This window comes from Histoplasma capsulatum, genomic scaffold (genome assembly GCF_000149585.1).
Source record: "Histoplasma capsulatum NAm1 scaffold_3 genomic scaffold, whole genome shotgun sequence".
Taxonomy (NCBI): Eukaryota; Fungi; Ascomycota; class Eurotiomycetes; order Onygenales; family Ajellomycetaceae; genus Histoplasma; species Histoplasma mississippiense.
This window is the reverse complement of record NW_001813980.1, coordinates 13,412-27,912: the sequence shown is the minus strand read 5'-3', so window position 1 is coordinate 27,912 and position 14,501 is coordinate 13,412. Positions and strand designations below refer to the sequence as shown.

The window sequence follows — 14,501 nt, the reverse complement described above, 5'->3', positions numbered from 1 at the left end:
TTAAAATCTAAAACACCCCCCCATCACCCGCCCACACAACAACCAATTTGCTCTACACCCCACCCCCCACACTACCCCCCTTCTCCCCTCCTTATTTTCATCTTTTTTCATGAGGTGATATGAGGGGGTAGGAGTGGATTTATACGCACCACCACCCCTCCCCCCACCCGAAACGACCCTCCAAAATAAAGGAAAAATAAGTAATAATATATGATATACAACAACCACCCCCTTAACTATTTTTTTTTTTTTTTTATCATTATAACATATATAAAAAGCAAAAAAAGCAGTTTTATGGCACTTCCTTTAAGGGGCAATAGTGTACAAGAGAATCTTCCCCCACACTAAAAAAATTCTTAGACCCACCGCAAGGAAAGGATATTCCTTTTCAGTCTTTAAAGTATGGGGGAGGGATAGGAAGGGGCTAGGCCGGTGGGCGCAGAGGACATGAGAAGTGAAAAGGAAGAGAGAGGGCGTGGAAGAAAGAGGGAGTCGGAGGAGGTTTATATAGGCGTCAGCCAGGCCCGACGACCGCGACGTCACGGCCCACCGACGCGACGACAGGGAGGCTAAACCCGGAACGGACGAGGCCAAGCCCGAACGGGTGAGGCCATGCCGGATGGGGGGAAGCGCCAGGCCGCAACGGGGCAGGCGCGGCGCGGCGGGCGGCGGCGGGCGCGAAGCGGCCGGGTCGACGCAAACCGAAATAATACTTGAAATATATATCATATACTTCTATTATAATATAGAACTCATATCTATTATATTGTTGAAGATATTCATGATTTTCATAAAAATGAAAATAGGTATCTTTTATATGAGAATCACATACAAAAGATACCTATTTCAAATTATTACCGTTGCGGTGTTATCACCTTTACGGTGTGGCGCACTCACTAATGGGAGGTAGTGAGATGCGCTACATAAATCAGGCGTTCCACTCAATCTCAGATTAATCATTAAATTCAAATCATTTAACAAGCTGTCTAGGAATGCTTTTAACAATGTGTGGAGATGTAGTTAGCATGTTATTTCACAGCTTTTTCACAGCTTATAAGAGTCATAACCTGTAGGAGGATAATGTTCTTGTTCATTACTAAACCATCTACGTGAGAGCAACACAATATGTTGGGGGGCACGTGATAGGGTAGCCGTAGTACCCCCTAACTTATCTCAGCAAGCTCAGCCGCTTCGCAGGATAATTGCTGTTTTAACACTGATTTAATGATTAGTCACTCTTTTAAACAAGCTAATCTCAAATTGGTAATGAGCTAACCCAAATAAGTCTTTATCCCGTGATGTGCAATTATCCTGCGAAGCGTCAGAAAAAACGGTTCCAGTTTGTTAGCAACACGGGAACGATTTGCTCTATACCTTAGGCATGGGTGAGAATACCAAACCAACTCCATCTATTCAGCATCTCTGTACCACCTTGGGACCTAGGAAAATCAATGTTCTCGCGATGGTATCAATTTTTATTTTCATATTCCCATTTCTTAGATATGAAGTATCACCTCAAACTCAACTCATTTTTTTTTAAACACAGGAACAATCTGCTATTTACTTGATTTCAATCAGAAAAAAAAGTGATCATTTTCAACAAGATACATCTATATTAAATATTGATTTTTTTAATATAAAAATTATATATTTATATTCCTCTTTCTTTAGCTACAAGCTAAGGTGGTTCACAAATATCAAATATGTATGATGATTGTGTAATTGAAAGTCAAAGTTGAACAATTTGAAGAATCTATGAAAATCTCAACAATCTCCACAGAAGGATGAACCGTTTCTTCTCAGACCCTCTGGCGAGGATTGCTCTGAGCACATGACTTGTAATTAAAGTAGTTTAGTGTCATGCTGCTGCAACCGGAGCCATAGAGGGTCTGAGCTCGCTGAGATAACCCCTAACAACTTTTCCCAACTTCAATGTATCCATCCAGGCGAACATGCTCACAGAATCCCGCCAGATTATATTGGAAAAGATAGCAACTCCAAAATATCATTATTTCGTATAATGAACAATTATAAGGCGCTTGCATAATTTGATATCATCGGTTATTCGACGAAATACTTCGCATCTTGCAAACGACACGCGCCCAAGTATTGTCAACACAACCTCCGGGCAGGTGAACCACAGAGCCACATCGACAGAAGCTTACGGTATACATAGAAGATAGTCATCGGTTCAATCGTTTCACGGACAGATATCGTGGGAGAGATCCAATACTGGAAAAGTGCCCTTTCGTGCTCCACCTGCCAAACGAGAACAACGTGATACACACCCCCAGTTCTCGTCTCCGGTCTCCAAGATGAGTGACGCCTATGTGCGGGAACAGTATGTCTGCAACTAGTTTTCTCTTCATCTCCATCATATCCTAGGCCATGCTATACGCAAGTTGGGGGAAGGGGGGCCGCGGGGAGGTGTCGGAAATGCTCAATCGAAATAAAGAAGGGTGGTAGCTAACTTACCATCCGAACTACAACTAGACAAAACAATGCCCTACTGGACTCCCTTGCGCAAAAGACCAACGCTCTGAAATCGGTCTCTATAGATATTTACGATCATGCCAGGGATCACAGCACTATCGATAATACAGTTCGTATATCCGTCTCTGCCTGCATATCGGTGACATGATCAGAGGCTAACAGCCAACATCAAAACTAATCACATATCAGAGCGAAGTATTCTCGTCACTATCGACGAATATCAGAGGCAGTGCCGGTCGCCTAACACGAATGGCGAGACAGGGAGATAGAGTTGCAGTGTTTAAAATTGCGGCGATCGTTATTGTAGTTGGATTCCTGCTGTGGATTATTCTGGGCTGGATATTCTGAACTACGCGACGGGGAGTGAAGAGCGGATATACCGAAGTTGATTTACCCTCCTGCGGTTTTTTGTCGTTTATTCTTGTCATGGCAGTAGTTTACGCCCCATGACCTCCTGAAGACGGCACAAGGTTGGTTCATGTTGTTTGCATCAGTTGTTAGGTCAGTCTTGTTTGAATGTGCTGATGTTTCTCTTATCCTGTTTGGCGTTACGGTTTTTTATGGAGTCAATGTCCCGTTCTTTGGAAACTTTGTACACGATGAATTTAGATCCGGGTTTTTCTTTTCCTTTTTTTCTTCAACTTTGTAATATGCATTCACCATTTTCTCCTTCCATTTCTGTTATCTTTCCGATTTGCACGTCGGTTTATAAATCCTACCTGCCTACCTACCATGGGCAATATTCTCCTTAAGTCTCAGAGAACCTATGCGTTGCACGGTAGGATATGATTACCAGCTCAACTTGAAACGTGTAGTTACTTTTCGAAACATTCTCATAATTTCTACCGACCTCTATTGATTTAATCGACATGGATTAGCGATCACCCTGTTACATCATCTGGTATCAACTGTGAAGATGATGAACCAATAAGAATTGAAAATAATAATCCACGTACTGGGATGCGCGTTGTGCGAAACCGGTAAAGTTAATAAATATGATTGACGCATGAGGAACATGCAAACTAAATAATAAAATTGAAGAGGATGAGTGAATAGAATCACAATTTACGAAACGGGCAGTTATCATAAAACGGAATGCTAGAAGTTGCATAAACCGAGTCTCAAATATTCATAAGCGAATCAATTGCCTGAGAGCGAAACTGTTTTCTAATCAAAACATTGGCTAGCAGGAGAGGGCATAAAATCAAAATGACAAAGTCGCTATCACTCCCACACATTGGAGAACAAATCATCGCTTCCCGAAAAGCCCCCAGCAGGCTTCGGCTTCGAGGTGGCACTACTAATCGGAGCTGGGGGAGGGGCGCTTGTCCATCCGCCGAAATCTTCATCAGCGGCAACAGTCGGCGTCGGTTTTGTCGTAGTAGGAGGAGATTGCGATCCCCATCCCGAGCCAATGTCATTGGCAGTGATTTTCTCGGGGACCTTCATCAAGGACGAAATAGACTGTTTGCTAGTGGGGGAAGTCGCTTCCGTTGTGTTCCAAGTACCGCCGCCCCATGGGTCTATAGCGCTGCCTGAGAGCAGGATACTGACGTTAGTAGTGTTGGTAGGTGGAGCCGTAGGAACGGGCCCTTTTGACGAAGCCGAGAGGTTAAAGGGAGAAGTTGTATTTTCTGTTTTTGGTGGAACTGAGGGAGGTAGCGTGGGAGTGGTGGTTGACATGGATGAGAATAAACTCGTTGAAGTGGCGGGGGGAACTGCTGCCGATTTTGTAGATCCTACAGTGGCGCTGACAGGGTTGAAATCTCGCCCGGAGGAGGTCGATCTCTGTGAGTTTGGGACAGAATCAAAAAACCCACCACCTCTGAGTGTTTGGGAAGAAATTTTTGGTGCTGTGTTTGGGGACATGGGAGGACTGAAGGATCCGAGGTTCGAAAACGCATCGAGTTTCTCGGGGGGAGGAGGAGATGTGGTTGACGGAAAGCTCAATCCACTAAAAGCATCCGTAAGTTCACCAAACGCATCTGACTGTGACCTGGCCTGTTGCTGTGGTTGGGGAGAAAATGATCCAAATGGAGTATTGCGTTCGTGCTGGGCCGGGGCTTGCGGCTTGGGCGCTGATGCGTATAAAGATAGAATAGATTGTTTAAGGTCGGGTCTCGAAGGGCCAGTGGAGCCTACATTGGATGACGAATTGCTCGATGAACGGTTTGCCGCTGGTTGAGCAGAGCCAAAGAAATCCAAGCCAAGTAATGAATCGGCCGGTTTATTTGGCTTAGGAGCGGCAGTTGCAGAAGACATGGAATTCGTTGTTGGAGGACGGACACCTGGTAAGTCTGTGGTATTAGGTCTCTCAGGGGGGGTCGGGGATTCGTCGTCGAAAAGATTGATTGACTGTCCTGGTCGACGCGACGCAGGCTGGCTCACTGTTGATGCAGCGCGATGGGAAGTAGATCGTTCTAGCTTGGCTTTCTCCTGGACGATGGCCAACGGCTGTGAGAAACTGGTAAGCAAAAGAAGGGTTGTTGGGATTAAACAACCCTGAATTGGGGAGGCTAACCATATTATCGTCACCTTCATCAACATCGAGCGTTGATGGATCAGGCATGGGCCCGTCCATCACCCACCGTCTTGATTCATACTTGGTTCGGATGAAATTCTCCATTTTCCTGCGGGTCGGATCAGAATACCGTCCCTACAGTGTAAGAGTCCGATTGGGATGGCAATACATACGACTCTGAAGGGACATGCCCGGTAGCAAGCTTTGCTTCCCAGTACCTAGATATCGATATACCAGTTAATACATGCGCACTCGTGGCTTTGTGATCCCGCTTGCAACGGAATGGGTACAGGACAACGAACTTGTTAGCTCTTGCATTTCCCCATTTAAGCACACTCTGGAGTTGTTCATCCGTCCAAGTGTCAAGATCGACTGATTTTACTCGGCTGATATGCGTACCCATACCCCTATGGATGCCTGAGCAGCGAATGCAAATGAAAACGCCAATATTCCAGCTGGCCCATCTCGGGTCTGTTCACACCACAGGAGTAATGTTAGTTATTTCTACAGGGTCAATACTCTAAACGCACGCCTGTCGAAGACTTAGGCATGCGGGGTGCACAACAATGGACTCGATTGTCCAAGCAAAATTGGCGACGGAGAGAGGTATCAGAAGCCCAAAAAACATACGTTTATTCCGCTTGCAATCGGCACAAACCTTATTGCATTCCAATTTCAGCAAATTTTTGATAACCAGTTGGTTCTTTGCTGCCCGCTCCGCAGCCGGATTCGCCGTTCGTCGAGAGGCCATGGTTCAACTAGCAGTGTCGAGACAGAGGCGTAACCAAGGTCCTAAACCCAGCGTAATGATTGCACATGTAGGGGGTTCGGACAACTTAAGGTCGGGTCGGTGGAGATGGGAAGTTAGGCCGCTGTCTAACTGCCCAGCTAGTCCGATCAAACGTTGATATCTGTCTGGTTTTTGGATTTGGAATCTTGGCTGGTGATTCACCAATGACTAAACATTGGTTCCGGTAACTATAGAGACCAGGAGTGCAAGTTCTATCCAGGACTTCCTCCTGGTTGCCGGGTGGAGGTACGCAGCTGCCGTTGTGTAGAACCTGTGACCTCGAAATTCAATGCATTATGGGATATGAGATCGTCCATTATATCAAAAAGGACAGTGAAGGAATTAGGAAAGGGGGAAAAAAGGATTCCAATCAACAACAACAGAGTGCAACCATGAACATTCTTGTATTTTTGTTTCCTTTCCAAGGTCCATTTTCAAATGGTTAAGTAAACGACTCAAACAAACGCTACCACGATGGTCCTCTATTGTGGCGGACGTAAAGCTTGCGAAAACAGAATTTTCTGCCACCCCCTGAAAAATAGTAGCAAAACACCGCAGAAATAACCAAAATATCCACGTATCTCTAGAATCATTCAAATATCATCCAATTCATTCAAATACGCACCTTTATCATCAAATCTGCCAATATGCCCCGCAACACCCACCGTTCTACTGCCTCGCAAGCTCGTAAAAGGACTCCAACTACCCTGCGCCTTCTTCTGTCCAAACCGCCTGTTCCGGATGTTCCGGATAATGACGAGAATCCAACTGATGATGAGAAGGAGGATAAGGAGGAGGAGGAGGAGGAGACACAGTCAGAAGATCCTCGATTTCTGCGAACACCTACCCCTGAGCCTGAGATCTCATTCAGCTGTATGAACGGGTGATTATCAATGGGATAAAGGAGCCTATAAAGATCAAGTTACGGAATGTCACAACAAATGATATGACTGTCAGCTTCTATCGTATCCAATATCTCCCTCAACTCCTTCTTCATCTAATATTGTGTCTCCAAGTGAGATAATCAATGTGATGGTGATGAAATATATGATGGAAGGAATGGGAGGCATGGGAGGACTGAATTCAAACTTGTCATCGAATTCAAACTTGCCATCAAATTCAAACTTGCCATCGAATCCGAACCTGCCATCGAATCCGAACCTGCCATCGAATCCGAACCTGCCATTGAATCCGAACCTGCCATCGAATCCGAACCTGCCTCCTATTCGAAGTAGTCCAATCCCTCAGTTTGGTGAACACGCGGATCTGTTTATTGATGAGTTCTTCAACTGGTTGATGACAGAGAGACCTCGAAGAGCAGAAGCTCTTTTAACTGCAAAGAGCATTATTCAGAATGAAGGATTTGAACTGGATCATATACGGACAATGACAAATGAGCAGGTGGTTCAGTTGAATATTGGAATGGGTATATTCTCGATAATAAGAAATGGGTTAAAGAGTTCTATCTGGCAGTCACAGTTGAAGGAGATTAAATTGTCTTTATCTGCTGTTTGTAATGATGACAGCAGACTTCATGCTGCTTCTGCTTCTGAATTTGAAACTTAGATATTATATATCATCATGATTGAATTGTAATCTGAATCTTTTTAAATTTTACAATACTATCCTATATGAGCCGATCTGAAATATCCTCTTGCATCTTCTTCTCCCATGAAATTCTCAACTGCATGATGCAAGAAGGCTTCAAAGTCTCCATCAAACTGATTCTCTAACTGACATCTGTATCTTCTAATCCATTCTTTCAACGCGTGAAATGACTCCTCTATAGGATTATAATCAGGAGAATATGGAGGTAAGAATAAAAGTCCAATGCCAGCTTCTCTGCAGAGATCTCGCAGTGCTTGTGAACGATGAGAAGAGCAATTATCCATCACTAAGTAGTGATAACCTCGTTGGCATTTGGGCAGTATCCGGACACGTACAAACTCATTGAACCTCTCTGTATTATAGGACCCCTGATATATATCATAATCAAGATATCCATCGACACTTATTGCAGGTAAGATTGACCATCTGCGAGATCGTTTACAGGGCCTTCTAATGCGACAAGGGAATCCTCTGCTTGACCATCCATATCGTCGATCTGCAGTACGTTCATTCGCAGCACTCTCATCTAAAAAGATAAGTTGATCAGGTTGATACTGAGTAACTTGAATACGCCATTCAGCTCGAAGTTCTTCGTTGCGTTGACTGGCCACAGGTTCAACCTATATCAAATAGAACTGACAGATTAGCAGGTTCTATAAGTGACAATTGCAATAATTAATCACCTTCTTCCATGTCAAATTCAGTTTCTTCAACAATCTAGATATCGATCGAGGGTGGATATCAACATCAAATTCATCCTTCACAAAGCAGACAGCCTCATCGCGATATGCAGTTGGATATGCCTCAAAAAAGTCCTCCAAACCTGACAAGATATCCGGTGTGATCTTTGGCTTTACACCCCATGTTGAACGAGGACTTCTAGCAGTTCCAAAGCAGCGAATATTTCGTTGGATTCGATATACAGTGGCCAGACTGCACTCAATGGTCCGCGCAATCTGAGCAGGCATATAACCATCATTTAGAAGGCGTACGATCTCATTGGTGGTAAATTCGCTGAGCTGGGGGGGCATATTGGCAGATTTGATGATAAAGGTGCGTATTTGAATGAATTGGATGATATTTGAATGATTCTAGAGATACGTGGATATTTTGGTTATTTCTGCGGTGTTTTGCTACTATTTTTCAGGGGGTGGCAGAAAATTCTGTTTTCGCAAGCTTTACGTCCGCCACAATACTCCAAATGTAATCTCACACTCAAAGACGAGTACATTTCATAAATCATAAATCGTCCAAAATTACAAACTTATTTACTTCCCCCCTCCATCTCAACTTCCTTCGCCCTCGCCTTCGCCTCACTCTCCGTAAACCTCAAACTAATGCTATTAACACAATGCCTTTCATCTGTGGGCGTCGGATATCCTTCGCCCTTGAAAACATGTCCCAAATGCCCCCCACAGTTCGAACACATAATTTCCGTGCGGCTCATGCCAAAGGACCGATCCTCCTTGCGCGTCACGGCACCAGGGATCGAGTCAAAGTATGCCGGCCAACCGCAACCGGACGAGAATTTGTGGGAGGCCTTGTAAAGCGGGGCGCCGCAGCCGGCGCACTCGTAGACGCCTGATGCAGGGGAGTGTTTGTTGTATTCACCGCTCCCAGCGGGTTCGGTGCCTTTGTTGCGGAGGATGTGGAATTGTTCTACTCAGTGGGGACGAAATAGGGTCAGCGCGGTTAAGTAATATAGATACACACACAGATATACATCAAGTATATATCTAGCGGAAATGCAGGATATTTTCCGGTCGGTGGAGGGACCATGAATTGTATACAGGTAGTATTAGGGTTAGGTTGTTTACTCACCCTTAGTTAACACTGCTCTCCATTCTTCATTCGTCCGTTGATCTGGAAACTCTTTTTGGTCGGCCATCTTCTTCTTTGATGAACTAAATACAGTGAGGAAAGGGATCGTTGGCATCCAGTTGAATCGGAGGGCTTCGCGACCGAGGAGCAACGGACGGGGTCGTCGCGCAAAGTGGGGAAGCCCAAAATGGGATGAAGTTCGAGGAGAGATGAGTTGTCGGTATAAAGGAGATATATGGAGACGATGTTTATGGAAATGGGAGCGGGGAAGATGAGTAGAGAAGCGTGCGCAGGAACGAGTATTCATGGAGTTCTCCAGGGTGCTGCTGGCGGGGATGACGGAAGGATTTGTATTGAAGCTGCCAACCTTGTTTTGTCAATTCATCCATGGATGATTCCACATATTTATGACCTCACATCTATTTTTACCCATCCATCATCGCGGGAGCAAATCTTTTGGAAACAACAAACAAAAAAAAAAAAAATTTAACATACATATATAAGTACCAAGATAAGTATATATAGTGTAAGTACTTAGTGACGGAACATTGAATAATTTACTTTCTAGAACCATCGCTAGACTCATATGGATGCATACCAATGATCGATCAAGTCCCCTTATGATATGGATACATAGGTTCTTTCCTGCTTAATCTACCTACTAACAAACGCAGCGAGAAACAACACCACCCAGAAACTAAAAGCTCCAAACGCCAACCGAAAACCGAAACCACCCTCATCGACGTTTAGCCATTCCCGTAATCGTCAAGGATCCCTCGCCAACCTCGACCTTCCATCCTTCATTAGCCAAAGCCCGCGCAACCGCTGGACCCAGTCTCGCAGTGCCGTTCTTTGAATGGCGACCGAGGCCCGTGATGATGCGATAGCCCTGCTGCACGGGACCCCAGCCGCCAGGAGCATATTTGGTATCACCAAGTGAATACCACCAGGCATCAACCTTCTTCTTCGCGATGTCAACGGCATGTTGTACGCTAACGCCGTGCAGGTCCAGCAACGTGCTGTTGGACTGCAACTCTACGAGTGCCTTTGCCGCAGCTGCGGCTTCCCTTTTGGCTTTTTCCACACGTTCACGACCCACCGCGGAGTAGTACCCAGCGGCACCACCCATGAGGCGATCTGATTTGGCGCGGCGATAGGCTGAATTGGCCTTGGCAAAAGCGCTGTGGCCTGCGATGATGTGCGAGTCTGCTATCGCTCTGCTGGTGAGGTGGTCGTGGGGCTGCTCTCGTGTCCGTGACCGGGAATTCTGAGTCTGAGATGGAAATTCACTGAGATCCACAGGTGCTTGTTGTATTTGGACGATTTCTGTCGGAGGTGGTGCAGCGGTTGTCATCACGGTTGCAAGCTCACTGGCTGCTGAGGTTGAGTTCCTGGCTAGTAGAAGCAATCCGGCAAGCTTCTCGGAGGAAACTTTATGGAACTCCTGCTTCAGTTCTGCTATTTGCGTGACTGTGATTGACTTATCCATCATGGAATTTGCGTGTCGCTCCGCCTCCGCAGACGCAAGGGAGTGCAATGTGTTTGGGAGGGATGCTCCGTTTGTATGGTAGGCAGAAGTAACGAACTTGGGCGAGAGGTACGTTCTGGAACAGATAAAGTTGACATCTCTTCTGCTATTCTCCCATACATTTTCCACCCTATTGGTTTCATGTTGTGTTACAGCAGATGATGCAATCGACGGAGGAAGCGATCCTTGCCTTTTTACAGACCGCTTACTTTTCGCCCACTTACGTTCTCTTGAGTGGATATCGACTTCGAACCCATCTATTCCCTTCGGTATTGACACTTTGTCTTCCTGATCATCAGTGCTTTGGTTTTCAAAAAACGCCAGGTTGAGCAAAACATCCATCGAGCGGTCAATATCCTCGCCACATTTTCTCAAAGTATGAACAATTGTGTATTGGTCAATTGACGGAAACATATCCATTAAATACGCCCTCTTACCCTCGAAAGTCAATCCTGTAACTTGAGAAACACGGTTAGAGGACAGGGGGGAATCAGTATGGATTCCACTCCAGGGCTCACCAGAACGAGTGGGCTCCAGGTTCTCCTCCAAACTGAACACAGAGAAAACAGATTCGATAGGCTCAAGAGTCGATGTCAAAGAGTTTTTTGTTGGATGTGATCCATCTTCCTCTGACGCGAACTCGTCATGATCCCCCGCTACGAAATCCCGGCCGCTTTTGCCAGAAGGGTCGAATGTAGCATTCTCTTGCTCATCAGCTGAAGCTTTCAGCGCATCTAGAGTGTCGCGTAGTTGCCGAACGCTACCGTCGTTGAGAAGGTTATAATCGCTTGCTATAGCCACGAAAAGTGCGGGATCCAGCGGAGGGCAGTATTCATTTTCTAAGCCCTATCACAAGAAAGCATATTAGATAGATGTTAGCAAAATTTTACCGGTGAAGGGTAGGATACGCGATAGTTGCATTACCACGAACATTCTTGAGGCTATCAACCGGATCATCCATCGGGAAAATCGGAGCACTTAGGTTGGGAGGCTGGTTTATGAAGCAATGGCATTGCTCTGGACGAATGGAAACTAGTGGTAGATTGACTCCGGAGTTTCATGTAGTGTAGAAGTAACGATAAAAACAAATGACACACAACGGGTTGAGATGCTCCTGGAAACGCGAATGGTGTGTACAAAGAAAAGAGAGTTGGCAAAGGGAAGCTGGGCAAAGGGAAGCTGCTCAGCAGGGAATGTGTTTTGTTTTAATTCTCAAAATGAACACGACAAATGCACAGGCTGATGAATCACCACTGAAATCAACTCTGGCGGCTAGATCACGACTAGTATTTGGTTAGAAAACGGCGCCAAATAGCAGATATTTATCAGTGGCTGCTGAAACCGCCTTAGGCAGCTGACTGACTGCCTTCAAAAACACTTCCATAAGCAGGTGTTCAAATCAAGAATTCTGAAATTATAATAACATTGCTGTATTTTATTTTAGTAAAGAATCCGACGTTTGAGTACACAGCAGCCCTTGCTTTCTGGGCATCCCCGAACGGGCCAGGCCTGTTGTTGCGGACGCCGCCCATTGGCCCACTGACCCGGTCTTCACCTCTTCAGATTTGGCACGCCCTGATCTTGCTGCTAGAAACACACATGTAGGGAACCTTATGTAAGCCCGCCCTCAAAGCTTACAACTATTACACGTTGAACTCCGCTGGAGTTCACCTGTTTTGCTAACAAATTAAGTTCATGCTAAACTATAAATATTCCAGCTCTTTACTTAGAGTAAATCTTCATTGACTTTGTGAGGGGTGATGACAGTGTGAAGAGTGAATAGTGGAAGATAGTAGATAGCGTAGTGGATGATAATAACAATAGTAATTGTAGTAATAATACTAGTAGTAGTTGTAGCTAATCACTAAAAAGGAAAAGAAAGAGAAAAGAAGATGTGTGAAATACATACATTCATATATAGATATATATGTAGAAATAGCAGTAGCGAGAACATAATGGAAAGAGGTAAGAATAAGTAAAGATAATATAATAAGGAAATAATAAGTGAGTATAACAAAATAATAAATGAGTGCATTACAATTGCCTTTTTTTTTATAAGAGCTGCTTTCAGTGATTTGTATAGATTGCTTCATATTTCTTAGATAGCTTGTATACACATTGTTATTAATTTCTTAATGAAATAAAATTGATGAGTTCTTTGATTGTTAGAGATTTTATGTAGAGAAGTAAAAAGAATTTCTTTTCCTTTGAAAATTTCTCTTCTTTTTTAATTTAATCATCATTAAAGCTTTTTACTTTCCTGTTACAATTTTTTCATTCTTAAATTTGTTTTTTTTTTTTTTTTTTTAAAACTTCTTCATTGATTTTTTCTTTCTTTTTTTTTTTTTTTTTATTGAAATGAATTTCTTTAAATATTTTGATTTTAAGTAAATTGTTCTCTGATTGATATTTATTATATATTATTGTTGATATTCTCTATTAGTGATGTTATTAATGTGATCATATATATCATTAATTTGTTTCTGTTCAGCATCATTTACTGTTCACTTGTTGTATTGCTTTAACTCTAATCATGTGACATACAACAATTGAATTCTATGTAAATATTGTGTTTTCAAATTAAAATACATTGATTTTTGATGTATATTCAGATTTAATATTTGAAAATATTGTGAAGTTTGTGTCTCTGTAGAAAAATTCTGTAACTTTGTGAATAATCTTCTTCAATTTCTATTTCTTTTTTCTCTTTCCTCTTTTGTAAATTTGGTTTTGAATAGATAAGTAATGTTATTAGCAATGTTGATATATTGATAATAATAGTAGATGCATGATACACCTCTTTTGAAATGCATTATATACAAATATATGTTCATTTTTGCAAAAATAGTAGCTGAGAAGAATATGATCAGTTATAAAAATCATCTTCATCATTTAATAAAATAATTAAATACATCTCATTTAATGATGTTGTCTGTTCAGAGTAGATCGGAAATGAATGCTTTGTGATCTCAGCATTGAACAGCAACTGAATCTGTGAAAGTGCAGATTATAAAAGCAGTGATTATATCTGTAATGTCTGTTTCAATAATCAATTCATCACTGGTATTTGTGGAGCAGAGGGAGTGAGTGTTTTAGATGATAAAGAAGTGAGAGAAGAAGTTGAAAGAAAATATCTTTCTTGATCAGATATGCTGAAGAATGAGTAAATTGATGAGATAGAAAAGAAATAAAAAGATAAATATTTTATAAAATAAACATTTACTTATATCTCTTTATTCAAAATGAGTGCTGATAATTTACAAATACTGAAAAAGGTATTGAATGAAAATGACTGAAAGAAAGAATGAGAAGAATGATAAGAGGAGGAAAAGAAAATAAAAAATAAAAGATGAAATAAAAATGAGTGAATAAAAAGTATGTAAATTTTTTTTAAAATCTATTTTCTTTATTTTTTTCTTGCTTGTATTTTTTATTTTTGTATTTATTATTATATTCAAATTGAAATTTTTTTTTTTTTTTTTTTTTTTTTTTTTTTTTTTTTAATTAAATTTTTTTGAAAAATGTATTTGATTGAAGTTTGGCTGAGATTTGCACTTCTAACATTTTTCAACTTGAGATTCGCAGTTTTAATATTTTTCAACTTGGAATTCATGCCTTTAATATTTGAAAGTATGTTGGTTTTGTACTTATCATTCATTTTCTTACTCAAGAAAAGTTTCAAATATTTAAATGTTCAATATATTTTTTTTCTGATTTCTATATATCATTATTAAATTCTC

General features: G+C 42.4%; 6 protein-coding genes across 6 annotated transcripts; 1 reads left to right on the top strand and 5 right to left on the bottom strand.

Moving 5' to 3' along the window:
• Positions 1–514: 514 nt before the first annotated feature.
• On the bottom strand, positions 515–1,094 carry HCAG_03134 (predicted protein; the record flags this gene model as incomplete). The annotated part of the gene is made up of 3 exons (XM_001540987.1): positions 515–712; positions 833–841; positions 1,068–1,094. The coding sequence occupies 3 exons, from the start codon at positions 1,092–1,094 to the stop codon at positions 515–517; spliced, it is 234 nt and encodes a 77-aa protein (XP_001541037.1).
• Positions 1,095–2,315: 1,221 nt separating this feature from the next.
• Positions 2,316–2,841, top strand: HCAG_03133 (predicted protein; the record flags this gene model as incomplete). The annotated part of the gene is made up of 3 exons (XM_001540986.1): positions 2,316–2,341; positions 2,494–2,602; positions 2,683–2,841. The coding sequence occupies 3 exons, from the start codon at positions 2,316–2,318 to the stop codon at positions 2,839–2,841; spliced, it is 294 nt and encodes a 97-aa protein (XP_001541036.1).
• Positions 2,842–3,717: 876 nt separating this feature from the next.
• Positions 3,718–5,765, bottom strand: HCAG_03132 (predicted protein; the record flags this gene model as incomplete). The annotated part of the gene is made up of 6 exons (XM_001540985.1): positions 3,718–4,016; positions 4,314–4,947; positions 5,015–5,123; positions 5,188–5,232; positions 5,317–5,485; positions 5,645–5,765. The coding sequence occupies 6 exons, from the start codon at positions 5,763–5,765 to the stop codon at positions 3,718–3,720; spliced, it is 1,377 nt and encodes a 458-aa protein (XP_001541035.1).
• Positions 5,766–7,815: 2,050 nt separating this feature from the next.
• Positions 7,816–8,380, bottom strand: HCAG_03131 (predicted protein; the record flags this gene model as incomplete). Its single annotated transcript, XM_001540984.1, has 2 exons — positions 7,816–7,938; positions 8,096–8,380. The coding sequence occupies 2 exons, from the start codon at positions 8,378–8,380 to the stop codon at positions 7,816–7,818; spliced, it is 408 nt and encodes a 135-aa protein (XP_001541034.1).
• Positions 8,381–8,676: 296 nt separating this feature from the next.
• Positions 8,677–9,300, bottom strand: HCAG_03130 (peptide methionine sulfoxide reductase msrB; the record flags this gene model as incomplete). The annotated part of the gene is made up of 2 exons (XM_001540983.1): positions 8,677–9,071; positions 9,234–9,300. The coding sequence occupies 2 exons, from the start codon at positions 9,298–9,300 to the stop codon at positions 8,677–8,679; spliced, it is 462 nt and encodes a 153-aa protein (XP_001541033.1).
• A 669-nt stretch (positions 9,301–9,969) lies between these two features.
• Positions 9,970–12,293, bottom strand: HCAG_03129 (predicted protein; the record flags this gene model as incomplete). Its single annotated transcript, XM_001540982.1, has 4 exons — positions 9,970–11,213; positions 11,280–11,607; positions 12,013–12,033; positions 12,219–12,293. 4 exons carry the CDS (start codon positions 12,291–12,293, stop codon positions 9,970–9,972), a joined length of 1,668 nt encoding a protein of 555 aa, XP_001541032.1.
• Between the last annotated feature and the right edge of the window lie 2,208 nt (positions 12,294–14,501).